Source organism: Dasypus novemcinctus, chromosome 9 (assembly GCF_030445035.2).
Source record: "Dasypus novemcinctus isolate mDasNov1 chromosome 9, mDasNov1.1.hap2, whole genome shotgun sequence".
Taxonomy (NCBI): domain Eukaryota; kingdom Metazoa; phylum Chordata; class Mammalia; order Cingulata; family Dasypodidae; genus Dasypus; species Dasypus novemcinctus.
The window spans coordinates 72,142,347-72,170,345 of record NC_080681.1 but is presented as its reverse complement, the minus strand read 5'-3'; the positions used below and the strand labels follow the sequence as shown (position 1 = coordinate 72,170,345).

The window sequence follows — 27,999 nt, the reverse complement described above, 5'->3', positions numbered from 1 at the left end:
GGCTCTCTCTCTCTTCCATGAATACTACCAGACATAAGGAATGGGCTATCTATGTCAATATGGCATCTCTCTCCTTTCCTCCTGGCACTTCTGCATTTTGTTATGCTTTAGGGAGGCAGATGTCTAGGGTAGCACTGCACCAGGCTTTAGAGATCCAAATTTTAGTCTTTCTTGCCACTTATCTGTTATGTAACCTTGGGACAGTCATGGCCCCTCTCTGGACTTCAGTTTCTTAACCTGCAAGGTGAGCCTTATAATGTCTTGCCTACTTTATCTCAAAGAATTATACAGATCAGATGAGATCATGCATGTCAAAGTACTTTGAAAAATATGCTCTATAGCAAAAACTAGAGTGAATCTTGTTGACTTTTCTGTAGCAAAAACTAGAGTGAATCTTGTTGACTTTTCAGGTACTTTATTTCATTCAATTCTCACAACCTTCTGTGAGATAGATGCTAGTAATGAGGGAACTGGGGTTAGAAAAATTAATTTGCCTTATGCTATACACCTAGGAAGCAGTGAGGGCAGTAATCAAACTGAGAGCTGCCTGACTCCAAAGTTCTTAGACCCCACATACTACACAGCCTTGTTTTCCAAAAAAATGTAATGGTATTACCCTCCTGAACAAAGTAAGCTGACCAGTTTTCTTGAAAATGGTAACATTTTTATGATTGGGAAGTCAACTCTGGTAGATATTAAAAGTTGACTTTCTGTACAATAGTGGGGCTCCAGGGGAGGTAGAGGGATTGCACATAAATCCATTTATTGAAAATTAAATAATTTAAATTATACAATGGAATTATTTCATTTTACAAATAAATTCTGTGATGGTAAAGTTAAACAAATCCTTCTCTAATGGGGTTAATCTGTCTTGACAGTTTAGATATTTGTTTCTTGGGTATCTTCTCAGCAGTAGCATAGATATTTATTTTACTTGACCCCTGGGTTTCAGCTCAAATCTCTCTAGAGGCGAAGAAGGTCAACCACCACACCAGGGAGCCAAGAGTGCCTGCAACTACAAGTAGGAGAATTATATCCATCATCCATGTGGAATCTAAGCCCCCTCTTGATATGGAGGTGGAGTGGACATCACCATCCCAGGGTCCACAGGATGGAGGAATAGAGTATGGGTTAGGGTGGACTTACTGGTGTTCTGCTGGGGAACTGTTGTGATTAGTAATGGAAGAACTTGTAGCATTGATGTGGAGAAAGTGGCCATGGTAGCTGCTGACGGTAGGGAGAGGGAAGAAGGGATATGATGTGGGGGCATTTTCAGGACTTGGAGTTGTCCTGGGTGGTACTGCAGGGACAGATGCTGGACGTTGTATGTCCTGTCATGGCTCACTGGGTGGATTAGGGGAGAGTGTAAACTACAATGTAAACCATTATCCATGTGGTGCAGCAGTGCTCCAAAATGTATTCACCAAATGCAATGAATGTGCCACAATGATGGAAGAGGTTGTTGATGTGGGTGGAGTGGAGTGAGGGGGTTGGAGGGTATATGGGGACCTCTTATATTTTTTTGAATGTAACATTTGAGAAAAAACAAACAAACCAATAAACAACCTTTTCTAGCCACCCCAGCTCCAAAGCCTTTCCCTTCTCTGATTACTCATTAGAGGCAGATATATGACCACAGACACACAATATTACGATAAAGTTATGTGGCTGACTCACCAAACCTTGGTATCAGGCTCATTACATTATTGTCCTATATCATCTTGTTAATTACCTTTTTCCTTTGTGCACATCTTTCTCCAGCTTCATTGTAATTTTATTTTGAAAGGGCCTGGCTTTAAATTTCTTTAAACTTCTGAAACTTCTTACTTTTTTTCATGAGTTAGCCTTGGCTTTTGCCCTCCAGAAGTTTGTCATTTTGAGGTGGTTTTAGGGACATGAATACATAATTAGGATATGTCATATACTAAGTGGTAATAGAGAGGGATCAAAGGATTCACAGAAAAGGTGACATTTGAACTGGGTCTTGAATCACAGATTGGAGTTTGATAAAAAGAGAAGATGGGAAAATCAATCTACTAGAGACCTCAGCTTAAACAGAGGTGTAGAAAGATAAAAGAGCATAATGCATTGGGAGAAGTAAAAGAAATTAGATGAGAGTGGAGTGGAGAGTGCTAGGATAGGGGTGATGGGACAGGAGCCCAGAAGATCATCATAGTAAGGATAATGGCCAAGTTGGAGCCAGATTAAGTGTCCTGAAAGCCAGGTTAAGGAATTGAGGAACTTTGGAACCATTTTAAAAAAGGAACGGAATGGTAAGTTTTGAACTTTTAGAAAGATACCTCTAGTAGCAGAAACTTCTCAGCTTATCTGCCTGTCTGACTTGAATTATTCCTAGTGTTTTCTAGTGTTTTGTCTTTTTCTCTGTGAATGGGAGTTTGAAACACACAATTGCATCATTCATTCTGGGAAGTTTCTGGTTGGGGATTCTGACCCACTGGATGCTTTTTTCAGCATCATTTTTTTCCATAAGAATGACATTAAGGATTAAGTTTCTTCCTGAAACATCTTTCTTCTCTGTGCCCTAATTTGGAATCTTGTACATAGAATAAAATTTTGCTTTTTTCAGTAGTTGTGCTGGAAAACAGCATAAGTACTTGGAAGTACCTATGGCAGGATCATTTATTAGGTGGGGAATTAAGGAGCTCCATTTCCTCCCTTTTATCTGCTGCCCACAGCAGACAGCCCAGATAGAACGCCTTTGCAATTAAGGACAAAATACACAGGTGATCTTTATTTTTTATTTTTTATTTATTTATCCCCTCCCCTTGAGGCTTGTTCCATTCTTTGCTGTGTCTTCTCTGTGTTCATTCGCTGCACTTTTTTTTTTTCTGTATCTGCTTGTCTCCCTTTGTTGTCATCTTGTTGCACCAACTCTCCACAGCGCACGGGCCATCAACTCTCTGTGGTGCACAGGCCCTCAGCCCTCCGTGGTGCATGGGCCAGTTCACCTTCACAAGGAGGTCCTGGGACTCAAACCCAGGGCCTCCATATGGTAGACGGGAGCCCAGCTGATTGAGCCACAGCTGCTTCCCAGGTGATCCTTTTTATAATTGCTCATTCCTAGTTTCTTTTGCTATTCCCAGACCCTGGTGTCTCCTGACATACACTGCAGTATCTGCTCATTTTCTGTCTGTCTGCTTGGATGTCTGGAAGTCAGCAGAGTCCACACAGCTTTCCTGGACACTGAAGTAGGATGGAAAGGGAGAAAGCTTCTTCTCTTTGTCTTAAAACTGGTAGGGCAACTGCTGCCTGGCCTTGAGTGTGGGATATAGTGTCCTGCCTCCACCCTTTGCTGATACCCTTTGGGTGAGCTTTGAGTAGTAACCTTATCCCAAGAAATGCTGTGGTTTTATGAAATTCTTAAAAAAAAAGTTCTTCCCTTTGGTTGCTTTTAATCCTGGAGGATTGCTTAATTCAGAGTATTGTTATTGGAATGCAGAAGATTTAAGTGCCAGGTCGTACACCCAAAATCACGACTGATTTCTTTTTCTCTTGAAGAGACTGTTTTTTGTTAGTTGCTTGGTAACTGGTGGATAGAAAGCCTTATTAACTCATTTAGCAGAGAGAGCTCCTGATTTGAGCCTGGTCTCAGTTGTTACATAGTGAAATATAATGCAGTTCAAGTTGACATGTGTTCAGGACTTGCTCTGGGCTCTCTCTAACTCACACACCATTTGCATATAGAAGATGTTAAGTTCATAGAAGTTAAGTGAATTGTCCAGGATTGAAATGGAAATCTTGGAATGTTTTGAAATAAAAAATGTATTTGTAAGGGCTTTTGTTTGGTTTTTTCTTCTGCAAAGAATGGCAAGAGCTTCCATCATGACACTTCCAAAAGGCCTCAGGAAAACCTAGGAACCTTAGAGTGGTGACTGTGGCATGGTGGGATAAAAGAACACTCACTTTAGAGCTAGAAACCTCATGTGACTTTGGGCTAAGACCTTGTCCCATTTAGGATGTTCTACATCCTTAATATGGGATTACTGTAAATCACCTACACACCTCTGAACTGCCCTGAGATGAGGCCCATGAGAGTACGGTTGTGAACTTTCCATGATTATAAGAGGATGATGACTGTATCCTAATTTGGGCCCTGTCATTACAAGAGTAGAATTAATTCATTAAGATTGAGGCCCTCAGCTGGAACTGAATCAACAGGGAAGGGAGAAGAGAGATTTTTCCCTAGAACTGAATTAAAAATTCATCCATGGGGTCTAATATGCTCTTGGCTAATGTGGCATCTCATGACAAAGCACATGTGAATCATGTAGCTCAGCGTAACATCTAGGATCCTCTTGAATGGTTCTGTCAGCATCTTGAAGTAAAGGGCCAGGTTTCTAGAGACATTCCCTCTCATCCATGTAAATTCTGCACCCTTCTCGTGGCAGGGGGTGCAGGGATGGTGATGTTAATCTCCAAACTTGAATTTGATAGAGTATGAAGGGAATATTGTTATCTTCTGCTCTGAGATTGCTTACGTCCTTAAGCTTTCTTAAGGATACCTCATTCTTCTAACACCATTTTTGTTTCTGGTTCCTTGCCCTATAGAGAGGTTGGGCTGGAGTCTCTGACTTTGATGAAGCTGGTGCAGTCTCAAGAAGAAATGAAGCTTCCTAGGTCTCTTTCCACTCCACCCCTATCCTTCCTCTAGTGAATTTCTTTTTTTGCAAAAAGCTTGACGTTCTGTTTGAGACATTTTACTTGGATTCCATTGTTTATAGTGGCCATTGGCGTGGCTGCAGACTGAAACCTCTCCTTACGCAAGCTCTTTTAATGACCCTATACAAAAATCTAACAGAAGCAGTTGTTTACTAAGTTTAGGAAGATTATTCAGCATTAGCTTAAAGCACTGGTTGTTGCTTAGTGGGTTTGATGGTTCATTTCTGGGGACTGATTGTGGATTTGGGAGACTTTAGAAGAAGTCTGCCTTTTCTTCTTCTCCTTGACTGCCAAGAATGCTGAAACCACAAAGCACATGAAAATAGTTCTTTTTGTGGGGTACTATCTAAAAGGCATACTGTTAAAAGGCTGTTACTTTCTGATTGTGACCTGTTAGTGAATAAAGAAGGTAGTAGTTGATAGCTGTGTTAGATCTATTTAGTTAATTTTAAATTTTATTTTGTTTAATGCTAAGAAGTATGGACGTTCAAAGGGAAGTGTAGAACAGGTCCCTTTGTAGATGTAAGCTCTCACCCAAATGCTGGAAACAGATAGCAACAATAATTGAGAATGGGTTTAAGGCACTGCCATTTATATCTGATCCCTTTGGATGTTGCTGTTTTCAGGAGACCCTGTACCTGGGGCAGCCCTCACTTTTCTGCTGTATGTAGACGTTTATGTTCACACAGTAGTTGTATGGAAGCAGTATCTGAAATAGGAAACATTCAAAAGAATTTGGGGGTAAATGTAGGTGAAGGACCATTGTATGTCTGTAAAATGGATGTAATAGCACCCAGGGCTTGTTAGGATAGTTCTAATGTGGAAGACCTTTATAAACTCACAGGAGAGAAATTGAAAGGTTAAACTGGTATGTTTGTCTACTCATTCAACACATATTTGTGTGCCTACTGTATATTATCCTCTAGCAGGTACTGGTGTATTTTGGATTCCCAAAGACACTCTTGTGCTTATGATAAATTCCCTTTTCTTGTAACTTCTGGGGAGGAGTATATGAGATTAGGACCTGGAAAGTTGCCTGGATAGTAGGAATTCTATTTTTGCTCTTGGCTTCTGTCTGCTTTCTTCTTCTCTTTATGAAGTTGTTCTTCTCTATAAACTGGCCAAAAATGACCACTTCACTGTTACCAGGTTTATCTCACCTCCAATTCCATGCATAGGCAGAGGTTAAATGGCTCCATTTGGATCCCAATTCTGAATTTCTGGGAGAAGGAATCCGATTGGCTAGGTTAAGTCACATGGCCATCCCTGGTCCATGTGGTAAGGGGGCTGGAGTTATGGTGTACCTTCTGGCAGCTGAGAATCCACCCTTCTATGTAAGGGGAAGAGCAGATGAAGGGGATCATAGTGAACAAGACTGACAATGTCTTTGACCTCATGGGGCTTATACTCTAGCAGGAAGGAGAGATATTACACAAATAATTGTAAGCTGAAGTAAAAAATGGCATGGCTTGTATGACAGCCAGACCTAACCTGGAATAGGAGATCCTAGAAAGCTTGCCCAGGAGGGGTAGATACAAGGTAACCAGAGGAAGAGGGGGGCTTGGATCCTGGGAGGAAAAAGGATTGCTGGTGAGGAATGAATGTTCTAGGCAGAAGTAACAGAGGCAAGAAAAAAATGTTGCCATTTAGCATGTGGAAGAAACTGGAAGAAACAAATCTTAAAAAATTTTTAAAAAATGACTCGATCATATGGTCATTCTCTTTGACTTAGGTGGGAAGTTCTTTAGGAACCATCTTTTCTGTTGACTTTGGAACCATTTGGCTTGTGGAGCATTTTACATGGCAGGACGTACTTAGTTTCATGGAATAATTTCTTATTGTGGTTTTCCTAGCTTACAACTGCTTAGCTGTGATATCTTATTATAAATCTTTGAAGTGTATTCTCTCACCCCTCATTGGGAAGATGGAATGCATACCCTCACAGAGTGGGTTTCCCCCCCTCTGGGTTGGGTAAAGGGGATAAAAGGGAAGTTATGGTCATTTTTGGAAGGATCAATAATCATGTGCCAGTTTTTCTTTCCTTTATAGATACTGCTTTTGTATATCCTTCCTCATTCTACCACCTCTCAGCCCCTGAACAGATGTTTTAATGGGCATTATTGGCCATGATTTTGTTTAGAAAACTTTAAAATATTATTGAAAGAGGAGAAGGGTAGGAAAAATCTTCACAATTGATTCTAATATGTATTTAATTTGGCAGAACTTGAGAGAAACTTGCTGGGATAAGGCGGGACATTTCTTTGATCTCCCAGACTTCTTATCGTGGAAGGCAACAGGTGTCACAGCACGGTATGTTAATTATAAGTTGGGTTTTATTTGCGCTCATCCATTCTCTGGTGTCTGTATATGTATTGCTTTCTTAACGCTCTTTGACTGGACATACTGTTTGTACATCTGCATGTGATTTTGCATACTTGAAACATCTTGAAGCTATCTTTTGATTGCACATGCCCAAACACCATTGCTCCTATGAGGCCTGGAAATGGGTATCCAAGGTGAAGGCCATTCATTAAAACTGGAGATGTGAAAATTTGAAGGAGATGCAAAAATTCCAGAGTGAAATATGACTATTTTTGCAAAGGCACTCGTTAAAGGGTGCATAAAAGGAAATCAAAAAAACATTTTTGGCCTCTATAATTAACACAGGAGATATGTATGTGTGATTTTCAAGGAGGCTGATTTTAAGTGGATAGATGTGTTATGAACTTATTTTGGTTTCTGTGTGTATGTACACAAACCATCCCAGAAAGTAGAGATATGTATGTTGAAGTCAACAGCTTTTTAAAGAAATCTTAAATGTTATAAATAAATTATGTGCTACATTACAGAGACTTAAAAAATACCCATTGAGTGTGAAGTTGCAAATGCTATAATTAACTGAGTGGTGTGTGCAGGGGTGTATATACAGAGAGGTCAGATGTGAAATCTCCAAGTATGGCAGGTCTTTGGTCATCTTTACCTAAGATTTCAGGGAATGTGCAAGGTGGGGTGGTCTTTCATCGTGAAAATGATTTAGAATCTAGATTGACAGACCTATGAAGAAGAGATCACGTCTCAGATTCCTAGATATGTATATAATGGAATCACTTGTATTTTAATTTCAGCTCATTGGGAGAGGACTTAATCCTCCCCATTTTCCTTATTATTAAACTCAGGGGAAGCTGGGAATAGAAATATTATTTTCTCTATGCTCCTTCTACTGTCTCATTTTGTAGGATTTGGACCTTTTTGTATAGGGTGTTGATACAGGTATGGTATTTCAGCACCAGGGACTCCCAGAACGGAGATAGTAGGAGATATGTTTCACAAGCACCTCATTCTTCATGCTGTTTACCCCCTGCCATGAAATGATCATTAGTCTAAGTTCTCAGGGTAGAGAAGTAGATCCATATATGCATAAAAATGGCCTCAGCAAACCTCAGCTACTCACTCCTCTTTGGGTGAAAGCTCTAGAGGAAAGGTCTAAACTTTTTACCAGAATTTGTAATTAGTCATCATTATACTTTTATCACCTATGGGGAGGGCAGTGTATGGGTAAATGTCTCATCTTGGATATTCTTCTTTTGGTGTGATGTTAATTGTCCAAAATTATTTCTTGAAGGACTTGTCTCTAGGTTTTCTCTACCTTTGTGCAATAGTGAAAGAAATGGAATTATTACTTAAAATCTGCCAGGTTTCACCATTTTAGACAAATAAGGCTGTGCTAATAGTTGTGTTTATAGGCAGTACCTGATTGGTCTGTAAGCTTTGAGGACTCTGTAATAGATCTAGAGATGGAAGAGGACTTCACTATCCTTATTTCCTCCATATTACTGAACCTTTTCTGGTTCTTTTTGATGGATTTGGATATTCTACACCCTCATTTCCTGGTCTGATGCTATATTAAGACACCGAAGAGTGGGCTTTTTGAAGCTAGCTCTGGCTTAGATCAATTTAAATACAGTGGTATGTGCATACACTTGGAGTTGCGGTATGACTTATAGTACTTGGTTCTGCCACACGGTAATTATATGACCTTGGACATATCCCTTCACTGCTTTGAGTCTCATTCTCCTTATCTGTAAAGTGGGGATCATGATATCTACCTTGCAAGGTGGTTGTGAGGATTATAGTAAAGCAGTTTTTCCCAAAGTACCTTGATTATAGAAAATCACCTGAATTATTTATTAAGCACACAGATCCCCAGGACCTCCATTTTAAGCTTACTGAATCAGAATCTCCAGGGGGGAAACCTGGGAATTTGTATGTTTAACAAGTACCCCAGGCGATTATATAAACAGATACGTTCGGGCAGTATTGTCTAACGCAATCTAGATGCAAGGAATATGTGATGCTAAGGGGCTTCATATTTGTGGGAAATTGGAATTATTTCAAAGGGCCTAATGAATTTGGTGAATTTGAAAATGCAGAGCTTCTTGTTGACCTAGCAGAACATGGTTGGAGGCTTTGATCCCTGCCTGTGACAACCTCAGACCCTGAGAAAGGAGAAAGTTTAAAGTTCAGAAATGATTTATTGGCTGTCTAGTCATCATCACCATTTATTATTGTTTGAGATGTTTGTGACTCATTCTGTTTTCATTAGTATCAATTTACAATCTCTCTCCTCTTCCACACGCACACTTCTGAGTACTTTCAGAGGCCTCCTGCTGTTTTCTTCCTTTCCCATTTCCCTCTTTTGTAGAGCCAAGCTTGAGGATCTTAGATACCAGAGCACCCAGTTCCTCTTGCAAAGGTGAATGCCCTCTCCCGAGCACACTTACATCTTACATCTGTCTTTCTCTCTCTTCAGTTGTTTTCTCAATTTCTCAGGTATTTTTCCCTTCTCTGTCTCAGCCTCTGTGATTAGGGTAAAACAGATCTCCACTCCTAGCTTTCTCAGTTTTCAAATGGGGATGATAATAATGCCAACTCTGCGGGGTTGTTATATGGATTAAGTGAGGTAGCAGATAGAAAACTTCCAACAGCATGCTGAGAAAATTTTTAAAGGAATTGCTATTCTCTAGTTCCCTTCCTCATTCAATTTTGGCAAAGTCAATGTAAAGTGTCTGGCATAGTCCTTCTTGTTAGACTGATCTGAGTTCAATGTTTCTAGCGCATACTGTTTGTGAGAACCTCAAGCAAATTATTGCCCTCCCTGACTTCAGTTCCTCATGTCTAAGTCCACTCGGGTATGTTGAGTGAGTTAGAGGTACTTTGGATAAAATGTTCAGCACATAGTATTTATATAATAAATGGTTCTTTTGATGAAAAAGCCCCATTGTCTGTCCTCTCTACTAGAACTAGGGAGATGATGTTTGAATTTGAATGTGTCAATGCCAAAAAACTTTGGGCACTAGAAACATGAACTTGGCAACTTCTGGGCCAAGGAGAGGTTCAGATTTGGTGTTTATTTGGCTCTTCTATGTGGTGGTTTTGGGAGGCTGTGGATACATGTTTGCCAAAAAGACTGAGGGGTGTTTTGTTTGTTTTTCTTTATCTTTTTGTTTTTCTCTTGGACTAGTGATTGGATTTCACCTTGCATTAAAACTCTCAAACTTGCTTTTGGCCACACTGTGGAAGAAGTACTCCTCTTCCTCCTCCTCTTTCACTTTTTCCCTTTTTCTGTTTTCTTTTCCTCCCCTTCTTGATGATTTCACCCTCTCGCTTTAGTTATTGTTCTCATTCTTTAAAATATGATAGCTAGTCTTATTTATCTGGGTCACTTAGAAAATCTCCACTTGGCCAATATTTGATTTGTAATTCAGCTCCTTTCTTTTCATTATATTAATGACAATAATTATTACTATTTTTGTTATTGCTATTAATAATAATGTTAGTCATTTGTTGAGCCTTCTCTTTATAAGTATGAGGCATATTAATTAAAATTAATAAATGTTGACTTCTTTGCCCTCACAACCAATGGGTAAAGCAGGTAGTATTTTTACCATTTCGCAAGTGCAAGAACTGAAACTGAATGTTTTAATAATTTTCTACATTTTGATTGTTGAGTGGAGAACGGTCCAGAATTTTGGTAACATGAGAAATTTGAATAATAAAATTTTGTATGACCTGGCTTAAACATATTCATAAATGTTATATAAAGCCTCCTTCTAAAGAAATTTGAGGTAACTGGTATACAATAAGATAAAAACTGATTTAAATATAATGAAATCAGAGTAGAGCGAAAATATTGGTAGAATAAATAAAATGAAGCTTAGAATTAATTACTAGTAGATAAGGCTGAAGATTTGTTTCCAAGCTTCCTAATGGCCAACACAAAGATGGAACATAATCAAGATTAGCTGAATAAGCAGATACATACTTGACAGTAGTTCACTTCTGTCCCTGAGAGCTCAGAGAAATTTCTTCTAGATTATCAAGAATTGGCAATATTCTATAAATTATTAAATTATATCCTATTAAGTTCACTTATTTTTTAAATAAAATTTTCATTTTAGAATAGTTTTAGATTTACAGAGAATTTACAAAGGCAGTACAGAGAGTTCCCATATGCCCTACACCCAGTTTCCCCTATTTTATTTTTTTAAAAAGATTTATTTTTATTTGTTTCTCTCCCCTTCCCCCCTCCACCCTTTTGTCTGCTATCTGTGTCCATTTGCTGTGTGTTCTTTTGTGTCCACTTGCATTCTTGTCATGTGGCATCAGGAAATTGTGTTGCTTTTTGTTGTTGTGCCATCTTGCTGCATCAGCTTTCCATGTGTGCAGTGCCACTCCTGGGTGGGCTGCATTGTTTTTGCACAGGGTGGCTCTCCTTGCGGGGTGCACTCCTTGTGCATGGGGTACCCCTACGCGGGGGACACCCCTGCGTGGCATGGCACTCCTTGCATGTGACAGCACTGTGCGTTGGCCAGCTTTCCACATGGATCAGGAGGCCCTGGGTATCGAACCCTGGACCTTATGGTAGATGGATGCTCTATTAGTTGAGCCACAGCTGCTTCCTAGTTTCCCCTATTTTAATATCTTAGGTTAGTATGTTTCATTTGTCACAGTAATGAACCAATATTGATGCATTATTATTAACTAAAGTGTTTTTTTCATATTTCCAAGTTTTTACCTGATGTCCTTTTCCTGTTCTAGGATTCCATCAGGATATCAGGATACCTTATTACATTTAGTCATCATGTCTCCTTAGCCTTCTCTTGGCAGTGACTGTTTCTCAGACTTTTCTGACGTTTGATGGCCTTGAAAGTTTTCAGGAGTACTGGTTGAGGTTTTTTTTTTTTTGTAAAATGTTCCTCAATTGGGATTCACTTGATGTTTTTCTAATAATGAGAATGTGATGATGTGTTTTGGGAGGAAGATCGCAGAGGTAAAGTTCATTCTCAACATATCATACCAAGTGTACATACTATCCTGTGACTTATTATTGTTGATGGTAACCTTGATCACCTGGCTGAGGTCCTGTTTGTCAGGTTTCTTCACTGTAAAGTTATCTTTTCCCTCCGCTTTCCATGCCGTACTCTTTGGCAGGAAGTCACTTGGCCTGGCCCACTCTTAAGGAGTGGGGAGTTACGTTCCACTTCCTTGAGGGTAGAGAATCTACATAACCTATTTTGAATTCATCTCTGTGTGAGTCATCTGATAGAAGGACAATTCTGCCTCCTCCTTCCCTTGTGGCTACCTCAGTTGCTAGGGAGGATGAGACTTCACACAACCTGCACTAGAGGAAACAACTGGATTTTTGTGCCCTTACTTAAATTTCTCTGAGAAGATTGATCTGGATAATTCATTTGGCTGTTGAGAAAATGAAATATATTAAGCTGTTTTAAGGGCTCTTCCTTCTTCAGTGCTTGGACCTCTAATCTCCTTTCTCATTAGCATATCAGAGATAAGACTTGATTTTTTTAAATATTGGAAATCAATTGGATGAAAGTGAAATTGATTTAATTTATATCATCTTAGAGGAAATATTTGTTAGCCAGACCTTGGATGAAACATCTTAAGGAGTGTTCTCCAGGTAAAGTGTTCCGAATTAAACAAAAATGAGTTATTCCTTATATACCTGATGCTCTAGCTCTTTGATATTCATTTGTTTTATGGTTGTATGGAAGGAAGATTTCTCAGAACAGTGGTATAAAATAGCTATTCTAGGTTCTAGGAAGAGTGATTCAGACATCCTCTCATCAGCTGATATTTTAGTATTTTTAATAGTGTTGAGAAATAGACTGTAAATATTAGATTTCCTTTACTCTTATTTTTGGGAAAGAAGTTTGTTTTCACTCTGTATAGAAGAAATATGACCCTTATCTCTTCACTGATGAAATAATAGAAATAATAGAAAACTCAAAATAGCAGTGACTTAAACACCTAAGGGGTCATTCTGTTCCTGTAATAAGATATAGGGGGCCCTTGGCTACTCTGACAGCCTCATGAAGTCATCAAGGACACTGGCTCTTTTGATATTTTACTCCAGCATCTTCATCCCTGTCTTCCAATTTCAAGGCTGTTGGAATCCCAGTTATCAAGTCCATATTACATTTAGCAAGAAGAAGGAAGGGGGAGGGAGACTATCAAAAGGGATAAACCACATATCTGAGTCATCATTCTTTAAACAACCCTTTCAGAAGATCTACATAATACTTCTGCTTACATATCATTGACCCACATTTAGCTTTGGTCACATCTAGCTAGACTGGAGTGTGGCTAATATAGGCCATTAGGTGGATGAACAAAATTGGGTTTCTCTGACTATGGGGAAAAAAAGCTAGAATTGATATTGGGTAGGCAAAAGACAATCACAAAATTGTAATTTCTCAGTAAATTGCATTGACCAATAGCTCAGATACCAATTTAGAATCCTTCTGTAGTAGTGATGGAGAAGGATGAGGATGGTGGCCATCGTTGGGGAGGTGGTATATAGTTTGAAGCAGGTGCAGCTCATAATTTCCCATATTCACTCATTCACTCATTCATTGGATATTTATTTATAGACCACCTGATAGGTGTCCGCTCTCTAATCCAGCAGTAGATAGGTATACGTATATTTCACTATTCAAATCTACTTAAAGACTGGAGCCACATAGTTTAGAGCTTAGAGTTTCCTCTGCCACTTATCAGGTCAGTGAACTTAGGCAACCCCTTTCAATCCCAGTTTCCTTTTATGATTGGAAGAGGCTAAAGACTATACCAAGTTGCTTTGTGGAACAAACGAAAACACCAAGTGTTAGCTTCACTGTTTTTTTTTTTTAATTAATTTTTTAAAAAACTTGAAGGTGCATCCAAGTTAATCCCAATAGTTTGTGAGTGGGGTGGGGAAGATGGACTACTTAGAAACCAAATAACCATTTTGTCATTTTCCTCCACTTCCTATAGATGAGATGTGGGTTCAGTGAGTCCTGTAATGTGAGTGTTACCAAGGGTCTCAGGACCTTGTGAAAAGGTAGGTGCTAAGGGAATCCCAGGCTGGTCAGAGTTCAGAGGCAGAAAGTCCTGAAAGGGAATGGAATATGTTGGGTCACTGAGGGAGCAAAAGAGGGAACCAGGCATTGACTTCATGGCTTCCTATCTGCCAATCAAAAGCCTCAGTAACGAGGCCCAGGTTTTAGTGACCTTGTCCTCAGCTGCCCTGCCGGAACACTTATCTATCCTATCACTGTCTGCTCCTCTTGATCCGATACTTTGTGACAAATTTGAAGAGGTTTTTTCTTCTTTCACCTTTCATGAGTAAAGCAAATCCAGATAGGAAAAGGTTAAGAATCTCCAACTTTTCAACTTTTCCTTTTGTTAGGATCAGGGTGATAAAAAATGTGTGACCTCAAGTGATTATGATGTGAACCCTTCTTGAGAACTATTAGTTGGAGTTTGTTCAATTTCTTTTTTTTTTTTTTTTTTTTCGGATCTCTGCTGCATATATCTAGACATGAATTTTATGTGCCTGAAAGCTGATAGACTGTGTGACTATAATTTTCCAACTGAGCAACAGCAATATAGTTTTTCCCTCACTTAACAGTTTTGAGAGAACTTGAATCTCTTTTGAGACTTTAATCCCATTTGCTCTTTTAATAGGGAAAAGTAGAATTAGCTTCCTCATTTGCAAGTAGGTATGATGGTATGTTATCTAATGAAAATGTTTTGAAAACTGTGAAAGTGTCAAAAAGTTAGAAAGATCTCATTTTCCGTGAATAAAACTGAAATCTAGATGGGTCTCACTCTTAAAGCAAAGATAGTGGGTTGAGTAGGAGTTAGATTTTAAGGGGTACTTACTCATGTCATTTGTTTAGGGAGTCCTTTCCCTAACCTGAGAAGCCTTCTTCAAGACTGACAGGGCATTTAGCCTTTATGTACTCTTAAATTAATTTCCTATCCAGGGAGGTTACCTCTGTCTGTGGACTCTTCTGTGAACTTTGTAATTGGACTTTTTGAATGTGTAGTGCCTGTGTGATTCTGAGTAGCCTCTCAGGATCAGTTAGATTAAAGTTCTCAGTATTCAGTCTTGAAAACTGTAAGGGTAGTGACTGCTTTGGGACACCCAGGACCTATGTCAGAAGATGTGAGAGGTGGCATGGTTTGGGCCTGGGAAGGCCTTTGTCTGGTCCAGCCAGGTAACCTTGGACACCTGGCACTCAGTTTCCTCATCTGCAAAACAAGGTAGTGTGATTAGATGGATTTTTTTAGCCTCATACAGGCTTTTTTTTTTTTTTTTTTTAAAGATTTATTTATTTATTTATCTCTCTCCCCTCCCTCCCCCCTACCCAGTTGTCTGCTCTCTGTGTCCATTCACTGTGTGTTCTTCTGTGACCACTTCTATCCTTATCAGCGGCACTGGGAATCTGTGTTTCTTTTTGTTGCGTCATCTTACTGTGTCGGCTCTTCGTGTGTGTGGAGCCATCCCTGGGCAGGCTGCACTTTCTTTTGCACTGGGTGGCTCTCCTTATGGGGTACACTCCTTGCACGTGGGGCTCCCCTATGCAGGGGACACCACTGCGTGGCACGGCACTCCTTGTGTGCATCAGCACTGCGCATGGGCCAGTTCCACACAGGTCAAGGAGGCCCGGGGTTTGAACCACGGACCTCCCATGTGGTAGGCAGACGCCCTAACCACTGGGCCAAGTCCGCTTCCCTCGTACAGGCTTGAAGTCCTAAGAGTCTGTGAGGTGGAATGGTGTTGACCAGAACCTCTTTTTGAATCTCCCTTAAAACTCATTCCTTTGAAAAAGAATTGTTGAAGTCTAACCTTAAAATTCAATTCTTTGGGATGTAATTCGATGTTAAAATGCTGTACCCTTTTCTTCTCTCTTTTTTTCTCCTCCTCTTTACTTTTTCTAGTTAATTTTCCTTTTTTATACCCCCCTTTTTTCCCTTAATTTCTGCATGTTCCTTTCTTTTTCTTCCTAAATTGTTGTTGAGGGCCTTTGAAGAGAATTCTTAAATGTTATTATGAAAAAGCAGTCAGGGAGCCCTTTGTTCCCAAGTCATTTAGAAGATTGCTTTTCCTTTTGTTAAATACGAAAAAAATTGTCAACCTGTATCATTAAAATGTGCCAAAAACCACATTCACCAATAATAAGTGTCAGCTTTCATTATTGCCAAGATACCATTCTTTTTAAAACCTAAGCACTCTCCCCAGGCTTTCTAAACAATCTTCAGCTCATTCATCTTCCTGGTTTTGTTACATTTTGAACCTCTCTGGGTCTATATAGGATGGCAGCCTGTCTTTTAAAAATTAATGGGTTCCAAATGCCATTCAAACCCATTTCCGCCCTCAATTCCTTCCCCAGCCCCGGTCCGCCTCTCCTCCTCAACCCTGCCTGTTAGGAGTCTTATATTCTATGTAAATATTGAGCTGAAGATAGTTTCTAAAGAGGTGTTTGGACTTTTAATTAACACTGACAGCCTGTCTGCTTAGTATTTTGCTCTGCTGTCTCCATGGAAAAGTCAGGCAGGTCAGTATAGCGAGGGGAGGGAGGCTGAGCAGTAAATGTGTTCCTGGCGGCTGGCCCTAGAGACACTGAATTCCGAGCCAACCATGAAGTCATTTTGAATTTAAGGAGTCTTGCTAATCCAAGGCAATGTGTCTTAATTTGACAAAGTAAAGACTGCCTGATAAGCAACCCTTACTACACGTTTTGTGAAACTGGGAATGTTTGTGTAAGTTTAGATTGTGCTAGAGAAATGTAGCGATGTGGAAGAATGGACTCATTTTCCTTTATTGACTCCCTTTCCCACCCCATCCCCCTCCTGTCTCCCTCCTTCTCTCTCTCTCCTTTCTCCTCTTTCTCCCTTTCCTCTTCCTCCTTCTCTTTCTCACTCTCTCCCCCCTCCCTCTCTCCCCCCTCCCTCTCTCCCCCCTCTCTCCTTCCCCTCCTTCTCCCTCTCTCTCTCCCCCCTCTCCTTTTCCTTCTCCCTCCCTCCCTCCCTCTCTCTCTCTCTCTCTCTCTCTCTCTCTCTCTCTCTCTCTCTCTCTCTCTCACTTATTTTGGCCCAATTCAGTCCTACAGTCTGGCCTCTGCAGTGGCTTGATGTGAAATTTGAGAAACATATGTAGTTTTCTATTTCAGGAAAATGATCTCAGGGTTTGAATGTGTTTTTTGTTGGCTGTTAGGCTCTGATCTTGCCCAGTGTGGTTTTTTGATGATGGGAAAGAGGTTTCGAAGTGCTTTTTATCAGAATTTCATTTAATAAAACTTAAGGTTTGGTTTCTCTATTTCGGCCCTCCACCCCCTCCCCAGCCCAAGACACAATGTTGTCTATTCTATCAGAAGTGAGAAGAAGTACACATTGTTCATTTTACAATAAAGTCATTGCTGCTCACACACACATGCACAAAAATGACCACTCTGTCCTTCACAAAAGCTATTTTAAATATAGTTGGGTGGAGGAGCAAGGGTCTGCATACTGTTCCCCATAAAGAAAAAGGGATCCTTTGGAGGGGGAAAGTCTGTCTTTGTTTTGCCTTGGAAGGATCAGTGTTCTTCTTTGTTCTAGAAGTGAGTGTCAACAATGTGTCCAATGCCCTGTAAATCAACTTCATTAATGTAGCCACACAAAGAATGTGTGGTCCTGCATTGCTCGACTTGTGGCCTATCAAGAGAAGGGCTGAGAGGAGGTCAGGTGAGTTGACTGGGGTGAGGCTGATTTAGAGACTGGCTGAGAGTTGGGGAGGTGGGAGGTAGACTCATGGTATTTCCAGTTAGGTCCAACCCGTGTGAGTGCTGTTCCTCCTTCCTCTGAGGGGTCTGCAGCCTTTGAGGAGTGTTTTGGCTTGTGGTGGAAAAAGAATCCATGAGCTATGATTATCTGCTAGATGACAAGAAGGCAATAGCGTCTTTGATCTTTGTATCCAGAGAATGATTGCTGAATTAACAAATGATGTGCTCTGATGGGGGTCTGCACAGGGTATGCTGGGGATATAGAGAAGGGTCCTATACCCAGTCTTGGGGTGAGGGGATGGGGAAGAAGAAGGAGAAAGGAGAGAAGGGAGCAAATATGCCTTGGCAATATGCTTATTATTTATATGATTCTTGTAACTTGTCATTTTTATAAATGAGGGAATTGAGATTCAGAAAGGTTAAGGACCATATTCAAAATCACACAGCTAATAAAAGTGGAGGCCGGATCTGAGCCAAAGTGTGCATAGCTCCAAAGCTGGTCCCCTTGCTATGGCCCTCTTTCTTACAGGGGAGAAAGAATGAAAACCCTAGTTTCTCTAATGCTGTACACATTCCCCTCTCCTTTTTGTCCTGTAGGTGAAATGATCTGTTCTCTCTAACCCTGAGTTCTGGCCTCTGTTGAATGGTTTGGAAAAATATGAGGCTTTCAGGCAGTAGCTGAGCCGAGCATCTTGTGAAGTGAATACAGTGAAGTTTAAGCCTCAGTACCTGTTATTTGCAGAGGCTCTTCTGAATGCTGGTAGTTTTAAGAGTTGTAGAATGTTCCAAATGGGGGGGGGCGGGGATGCAATCAAGAAGCATTTCTGTATACCAGTTTCTTATCTTAGAAATAAGACCCTAAACCTCTAAGACTCCAGTTATTTGTTGGAATTTCCTTTCTTCATTTTAAATAAATATTTACTGTTTCACCTACTTAAAAAAATGTAATATGGTAGTATATATATAAATTAAAATATATATGTATAAAATAAAATTTGCCATTTTACCCATTTTAAGGGCACAATAACGTCAGTTACATTATGTTGTGCTACCATCACCACCATTTAATATCAAAACTTTTCCAACACCCTAAACAGAAACTCTGACCTTTAGACAGTAATCTCCTGTTATCCTCTCCCCCTGGTAACCTCTAATTCTCTGTGAACTTGCTTGTTCTAGGTATTGCATGTAAGTGGAATCAGAGTATTTCTTCTTTTGTGTATGGCTTATTTAACTCAACATGAAATCTTAAGGTTCATCCATGCTGTTGTAAGTATCAGAACTTCATTTCTTTTTATGGCTAAATAATATTCCATTGTATGGATATACCGCAATTTATTTATCCATTTATCTGTTGATGGACATTTGAGTTGCTTCATCCTTTGGCTATTGTGAGCATTGCTTCTATGAACATTAGTGTATAAGTATCTATTTGAGTCTTTGTTTTTAAATCTTTGAGTATATATTTAGGAGTGGAATTGCTGGGTCATATGGTAATTGTATTTTTAATTTTCTGAGGAATCTCTAATTTGTTTTTCATGGCAGTTGTGCTATTTTATGTTCCTGCCAGCAATGCATGAGGGTTTCTCCACATCTTCACCAACACTTATTTTCCAATTTTTAATAATAGCTTTCCTAGTGAGTGTGAAGTGGTATATCATTGTGATTTTGATTTACATTTCCAAATGACTAATGATGTTGAGCATCATTTCATGTGCAAGTTGCACATTTGTATATCTTTTTTGAAGAAATGTCTATTTAAGTTCTTTTTCCATTTTTAAATTGAGTAGTTTTTCTTTTGGTTGTTGAGTTGTAGGCGTTCTTTATATATTCTGGTTATAACTAATATTGAGTTCCTAATTTTGTATTCCTTTTCTTAAAGAGTCTCCCACATTATATATGCTTCAGGCCCTATGAAACCTGGATTTGCTCTGAGAAGTGGTGGTGAGAGCACCCTTCATGGAAGTTGGAATGTGACCTCAAATTTTAACTTGGGCTTGGAGGTGAAATGCCATTCATTAGACTTACTGTGTGACCTTTTCTGTGCTTCCCTTTCCTCATTAGTACCTCATAGAGTTGTTATGGGGATTGAACTCATAGTACAACATGTTATAGACTCAATAATTGTTTGCTCCTGTAGCTGTTGCTCTGTTATTATTTGTTACTGGTATCAGAGACCCAGGTAAATGGAGCTCAGTACCACTGTGTGCCATCCAAACATCAGCCTTCTTCAGTGCATAGTGCTAGGAAATTTTGTAGACTTACATTTAAATACCCATAACCTGATGACCTAAAACTTAAGTTAAAAACTCACAGACTGAGAAGTGGATGTGGTTCAAGCAGTTGGGTGCTTGCCTCCCACATGGGAGGTCCTGGGTTCAGTTCCTAGTGCCTCCTAATGAAGATGAGCAAGATAGCCAGCTGATGGAATGGGTGCTGCCAGCTGATGCAACAAGATGATGCCATGAGGAGACACAGTGAGGAAATACAATGAGAGACATGACAAGCAGGGAGCTGAGGTGGCTCAAGCGATTGGGCATCACCCTCGCACATGGGAGTTCCCAGGTTTGGTTCCGGTGCCTCCTAAAAAAGAAGAAGACAATCAGACAGCGGGTGCAAACACTAGGGCCAGGTGGGGGTGGGGCAGAATAAGTAAATAAATCTTAAAAAAACCCAACTCTATACATTTGTTTCCTTATCATCTTTGGCCATCATCCAATTACTTGAAATTAATTTATCACTTAGAGAATCTGTTATGATCTTCACAGAACTGAGATCTGAGGTGGCCTCTTCTCCTGTCACCCTTATCACACACCAACATTCCAGCCACATCAGATGTCTTGCCAATCCCTGAGCAAGACAGCCTTTTCATGTCTTGCCTTTGCTCATACTGATCCTTCTCTCCAGAATATTGACTACCCACTTTTTTACTGTTGAACTGTGAACTGTTGCTCATTCTTTAAGATCCGAATTAAAGGTCAAGCTGTTTGTGAAGCCCCTCAGACTCCCTGCCAGGGTAGTTGGACATTTCCTATTCATTGTTCTTATAGTTCTCCTTGTACTTATTTCATTGTACTATAGCTATTTCATGGCAAATGTTTTCCTTCTACTAGACTAGGAACTCTTTCACTGAAAAAAAAAAATAAGTTTTTTTCACCTTTGTAACCCCTGATACAGAGTACATGATAAATATTAGATGTTGAGAAATTTGCAGGATGAATCAGAACTGTTATTTTCATGCTGTTACACCTTAAAAGCTATAATAGGTTCGAGAAAAGCTCTATAGTATGATGACAAAGAATCGTGTTTTTCCATTGGTTTACATATTAATAGTTGTTTTTTAATGCCTGATGGATCCCCAATTTGAAATCGTTTTAGCATTTTCAATATCTGTTTTAAGGCAGATAATGTGTCTTCTTTGCTAGACTGTAACTTACTTTTTAAAAAATTTTTATTAGAGAAGTTGTAGGTTTACAGAACAATCATGCCTAAAATATAGGATTCCCGTATACCACCTTACCACCAACACCTAGCATTGCTATGAAACATTTCTTACAATTGATGATAGCATTTTTTATAATTGTACTATTAATTAAAGTCCATGGTTTAACTTAGGGTTCGCTCTTTCTGTAGTAGTTCCATTGAGTTTCTTAAAACATTTTTATTATGCTGATGTTTTAGTTTGCTAGGCTGCCAGAGTGGGAATTTATTAGGTTGCAAGCTTACATTTTTGAGGCTGAAAAATGTCCAAATCAATGCATCATCAGTCTTCAAAGACTGGCTGTCAGTGATCCTGGCCTCTTCTCTCACAGGGCAAGGCACAATAGTGGTGTCTGTGGGACTTTCCCTTATTTGAGTTTTGATTCCTTAGGCTTCAGGCTTCTTGTGATTGTCTCTCTGCTCCTGTGGCTTTCTCTTAGCTCCTGTGACTTTTTTCTCTGTCTCTTTTTCCATATTCATCCCGTTAATAAAGGAATGTAATAAGAGGATCAAGATCCACTTGGGGCCATGCCCTACTGAAGTAACCTAATCAAAAGGCCCATAACTGAAGTAACCTAATTAAAAGGCCCACCTATAATAGGTTAACAAACACAGGAATGGATTAGCTTTAAGAACATAATTTTCTGGGATCCATAAAAGCCTCAAACTACCACAGTTTTCAATATACAATATAATATTTCCCCCTTTAATCATATTCAGTTATATATTTCAATGCCATTAACTGCATTCATGATGTTATATCATTTTTTTTACAAGAAGCACTATCAAGAACTTCCCTCAGAAACAACACAATAATGTTCATTCTTTCTAACATCCAAATTGAAGGTTTAGCGTAACCAAAAAAAAGAACAACAAAAGCCCACACAGAAATATAAAGTAACAAAAAGCACATTCTAGGGATTTAGTGCATTCAGCAGCGTGCATAATTATCTTTTAGCTGACTTTCCAAAAATAACACTCTAGCTCATCAAAATGTTTTTTCATTTGCTTTTTATATTAAAAATAATAAAAAAAACTTTAAAGGAGTTCAAATTCAATACTTGTTTCAGTGTCATCTACAGCATTTAAAGGTCAGGGTGGCTATTTGTAGAACATGTGATTAGGAGATATTAATCTGCAAGGGTTAATTTTTTTCCAAACGGTTAAAATACCCACAACTCCAAGTAGGAAGGAACACAAACAGTCTCCCTCTAGAATTTCACAGGACAATATAGGTGCCTGTTCTTCCATCAAATTGACAGAGTTCCCCTGTGTAGCAGTTTGATATTATTGATGAATTCCGAAAAGAAATATTGGATTATGTTTGTAAACTGGTCTTTTCTTCTGGATGTATGAGAGTGTACTGGATTTAGAGGTTTTACTTTTACTTGATTAAATAAGGATTAAGGCTTTGATTGGGCCACACCAGTAGGATGTGGGGCAGGGACTCACAGAGAAACTATACTGCAGAGAAGGGAGGTTGAGTTTTGAGCTGGAGCCAGGAAGTAAGCACACAGAGGAGCAGAGCAGCTGAGCTTGGGGAAAATGGCTCCCCAGGGAGAGAGACAGAGCTGGTTGCCCATCTACTGTCTACATTTGGCCTTGTGGAGAGGCAAAACCTAGAGAGCCTCATAGTCTACAGCTAACTTTGTGGAGAAAACAGAGGAGCTGAGCCCAGAGAGAAGTGAGCCCCGGGAAGAGAGGAACCCAGGAAACCAGAACCCTGGCAGATGTTGGCAGCCATATTGTTCTAACACGTGGCAATATACTGTGGTGAGGGAAGTAACTTAACGCTTTACGGCCTGGTACTTACTGGAACTGTAAGCTTCTACCCCAAATAAATGCCCTTTATAAAAATTAACCAGTTTCTGGTATTTTGCATCAGCCCCCCTTTGACTTTATCCATTCATTGATTTATAGACACTTGGTTTGCTTCCATCTTTTGGCAATTGTTAATAATGCTGTGATGTACATCAGAGATATTTGATTGTCTACTTTTAATTCTTTTGGGTATATACCTAGTGGTGGGATTGCCAGGTCATATGGTAGTTCTATATATTTATCTTTCTGAGGAGCTGCCAAATTCTCTTCCACAGAGACTGCACCATTTTACATTCCCAACACAATGAATGAGTGTTCCTATTTCATCACATCATCTCCTACACTTATTTCCCATTTTTTCCAGTAGTAGCTATTCTACTGGGTACAAAATGATATCTCATTGTGGTTTTGATTTGTATTTCCCTGATGGCTAATGAAGTTGAGCATATTTTCTGGCCATTTGTATATCTTCTTTGGGGATGTCTGTTCAAATCATTTGCCTGTATTTTAATGGGGTTCTTTATCATTTTGCTGTTAAGTTGAAATGTTTCCTTATATATATTGGATATTAATCCTTTATCAGATATGCGGTTTCCATATGTTTTCTCCTGTTGTGTGGGTTGTATATTTTCTTTCATGTTCAAGTTCTTTAAGGAACAAAAGTTTTTTATTTTTATGATGTCCCATTTATCTGTTTTATCTTTTGTTGCTTTTGCTTTGGATATAAAGTCTAAGAAACCACTGCCTAACATAAGATCCTGAAGATACTTGCCTGTGTTTTCTTCTAGGACTTTGATAGTTCTAGCGAGGTCTTATATTTAGATTTGATCCATTTTGGGTTGATTTTTGTATGTGGTGTGTGGTAGGGGTCCTCCTTCTATTTTTTGGAAATGGAGAGCCAGGTTTCCCAGCACCATTTCTTGAAGAGACTATTCTTTCCCAGTTGCGTGGTCTTTGCCACCTTGTCAAAAATCAGCCATAAATATGAGGGCTGATTTATGAGCACTCAGTTTGATTCCTTTGGTCTATATATCTGTCCTTGTGCCACTCACCTGCTGTTTTTATTACTATGGAGTTGGAATAAGTTTTAAGATTGGGAAGTATGAGTCTTCCAGCTTCATTCTTCTTTTTCAAGATGTCTGTTGCTACTTAGGGTCCCTTACCCTTGCATAAATTTGATGATTGGCTTTTCCATTTTGGCAGGGAAGGTTAATGGAATTTTTATTGGGATTGCATTGAATCTATTAATTGCTTTAGGCAGTATTGACGTCTTAAAAATAGTCTTCCAGTTCATGAACATGGACTATCCTTCCATTCATTTAGGGTGTCTGTAATTTATTTTAGCAATGGTTTGTAGATTTCTGTTTGCAAGTCCTTTATAGTCTTGGTTAGATTTATTCCAGATATCTGATTCTTGCACTTGCTATTATGAATGGAATTTTTTCTTTATTTCTTCTTCTGATTGTTCATTGTGTATAGAAACACTACTGATTTCTGGGTGTTGATCTTATTCCCCTTACCACTAGGAGATTTCTTGTGGATTTTTTCAGGTTTGCTATATATAGAATGATATCTGCAAATAGGGCAAGTATTACTTCTTCCTTTCCAATTTACATGGCTTTTATTTATTTTTCTTACCTAATAGTTCTAGCAAGAATTCCAGTTACAATGCTGAATAACAGTGGTAACAGTGGGCATCCTTGTCTTGTTCCAGATTTTGGAGGGAAAGCCTTCAGTGTTTTATCATTGACTGCAATGCCAGCTATGGGTTTTTCATATATGCCCTTTATCATGATGAGAAAGTTTCCTTTTAGTCACAGTGTTCTAAGTTTTGTTTATTTTTTTTAATCAAGAAAGGATTCTGTATTTTGTCAAATTCCTTTTCTGTGTCAGTTGAGATGATCATGTGTTATTTTTTCTTTTTATTCTTCATTCTGTTAATAAGGATTATTATGTTAATTGGCTTTCTTATATTGAGCCAATCTTGCATTCCAGGGATAAATGTATAATTCTTTTAATATGCTATTGAATTTGGTTTGCTAGTATTTGTTGAGGATTTTTACATCTAAATTCATGATGGATACTGGTCTCTAGTTTTCCTTCCTTGTGGCATTGGTACGAGGGTGATGTTGGCCTTGTAGAATGAGTTAGGGAGTGTTCCTTTCTCTTCAATTTTAATGGAAGAGTTTCGGCAGAATTGGAGTTAAGTCTTCTCGGAATGTTTGATAGAATTTCTCTGTGAAAGCATTTGGTCCTGGGCTTTTCTTTGTTGGGAGGTTTTTGATTACTGATTCAATCTCTTTACCTTAATAGTTGTGATGGTTAAGCTGATATGTTAACTTGGCCAGGTAAGGGTGTCCAATTGTTTAGTTAAGCAAGCACTGGGCAAATTTTAATGCAATGACACTTCATGGACTTTATTCATCAGTAAGTTGATTGCATATATGGCTGGTTACATCTACAGTCAACTGAGGAGATTGCCATCAGCAGTGAGTGACTTATCATCCAATTACTTTAAGGCCTTAAAAGAAGAAATGATTTCAGCATTGTGGGAGAGGATCCCCCTCTACTTCAGATAGCCAGTGTATCCTGGGGAATTCAATGAGGACCTTCATCTGAGTCCCTGGCTTGTAGCCTGCCCTACAGAATTTGGACTTGTGGAAACCACAGTCATGTGAGACAATTTTATAAAATCTCGTACTACTTATAGATGTCTCCTTTTGGTTCTGTTTCCCTAGACAACTCTGACTAATACAGCTTGGTACCTAGAGTGGGGTGGTTCTTGAGAACAGAATATTAAAATTGAGATTTCCGAATTGGTTGTGAGGTTTTTGCAATTGGCTCTCTACTCTGATTAGATTCGAGGGCCCTAGTGACTCTGTTTCCAATCATTAGGAGACCACTGACAGTCCATGGCATGAGTTGGCAACAGATGTATGCAAAATATCACCACTCGACATGACTACTTATGACTGACTCTCATAAGAGTCAAGGATCTGGATGAGTGTGTTTTTAACACCTTAACAGAGTTTTGAGGGGTTAAAAGGTCCAATGATGTTGGCTGGCTGTTCCTAAATATGCTGGATACAGTTACAAAAGAATGGGATGAGCTGAAGGCTTCAGATTTGCAACTTAAGCACTGCATGTTTGATATGAAAATCTGTATGTGTTCTCTGAAAGAAAATCTTGTTTTGGGCAGCTGTAGACTTGAGGTCTCTGAAAATCAGACTCAATGTCTCATTGAATGAGTAACAGAGTTATAACAGAAACGAAAATTTCAACTTTGCAGGTGTCTGCTTTTAAAGTCAGGGCAATGATTAGAAGGGAGTAGAATCCTAAGGATTGCAATGAAGACATATGGGTTGATGATGATAGCAGTGGAGACATTGAAACCCTACATTCTGGTGAGACTTTGCCAGATAAACTTGCAGTGGTTTACCTGAGGAAATCACCTAACCTCAAGCCTGCATTGCCCAATCTCCAGACCACCCCAAGAAGTCTCAGCCTCCTACCTGCCCTGAGGAAGCCATCACTCAACCTCCATCCTTCCCTGAGGAGTCTAACTCCTACCTAAAGAGATTAATCTTGTCTCATCTGATGAAACTGCAAGGGAATACCCTGAAGTAACTGGCTTACAAGACACTTCTTTTCTTAAAATTATTTATTTATTTTTAAAAATTACATTCAAAAAATACGAGGTCCTATTCAACCCCACCACCCCCACCCCCCACTCCCCCCACAGCAACACTCTCTCCCATCATTGTGACACATCCACTGCACCTGGTAAGTACATCTCTGAGCATCACTGCACCCCATAGTCAATGGTCCACATCATAGCCCACACTCTCCCACGTTCCATCCAGTGGGTCCTGGGGGGATCTACAATGTCCCGTAATTGTCCGTGAAGCACCACCCAGGACATCTCCTCGTCCCGAAAACGCCTCCACATCTAATCTCTTCCATTCCCCGCACCCAGCAGCCACCATGGCTACCCTTCCCACACCCATTCCACATTTTCTCTGTGGACATTGGATTGGTTGTGTCCATTGCACATCTATGTCAAGTGGGGACTTAGATTCCACATGGATACTGGGTGCACTCCTCCTGCTTTCAGTTGTAGACACTCTAGGCTCCATGGTGTGGTGGTTGACCTTCTTCAACTCGATGTTAGCTGAGTGGGGTAAGTCCAATAAATCAAAGTGTAGGAGCTGAAGTCTGTTGAGGCTCTGGGCCTGGGTGTCATATTATCAGTCCAGAGATTCAAATCCCCTAAATATATCTAAAACCCCAGCAGCAACTACAATTCCAATAAAGTAGCATGCAAGTCTTGTGAACAGAGATCCCCTCTGAGTCCAATTCCATCACGCAGAAACACCAGCTCCAAAGAAGGGCCATCTGCCATGGCAGTGAACCCTGTCTGCCATGACCATAGAACCCGTGGGTCTCTTTATTCCTCAGAAGAACCAATACCTGGGGTTGTATCTACTTTATCTGTCTCTCAGACTCTGCTCAGTTGTGCATAAGGGCATTCCTTCTGACAACCTGCAGACTCTTTTTTAGAGACTCATAGCCTTATATTCTCATTTCTCCTTTCCATTTCCCCCTTACATTAGGTCAAACAGCATTTTGAAGTCATGTTATTATATGAAGACAGGGATATTCTGCTGATCCGTGTTGAACCTTTAATTCAAGGTCCTTTTCTAGTTGCATCTTCAGCTGGTATGTGGTAGTGATCCCTCGGTGCCAGGGAGGCTCATCCCCGGGTGTCATGTCCCACGCTGGGGGGAATGCACTGCATCTATATGCTGAGTTTGGCTGTGAGAGTGGCCACATTTGAGTAACATGAAGGCTGTCAGGAGGAAACTCCCAGGCACAGTGCTACTCTAGTCCTTATTCTTATTGCAGGTAT

General features: G+C 39.7%; 1 protein-coding gene across 8 annotated transcripts in view; it reads left to right on the top strand.

Moving 5' to 3' along the window:
- The window catches only part of FGGY (FGGY carbohydrate kinase domain containing), a 531,195-nt gene that overhangs the window by 96,306 nt on the left and 406,890 nt on the right, over positions 1 to 27,999 (top strand). For all 8 annotated transcript variants that reach the window (XM_058303505.2, XM_058303502.2, XM_058303499.2 and 5 more), the window contains one exon: positions 6,902 to 6,990. In XM_058303505.2, the coding sequence (XP_058159488.1) occupies positions 6,902 to 6,990 (89 nt within the window). The remainder of the gene's footprint in view (positions 1 to 6,901; positions 6,991 to 27,999) is intronic.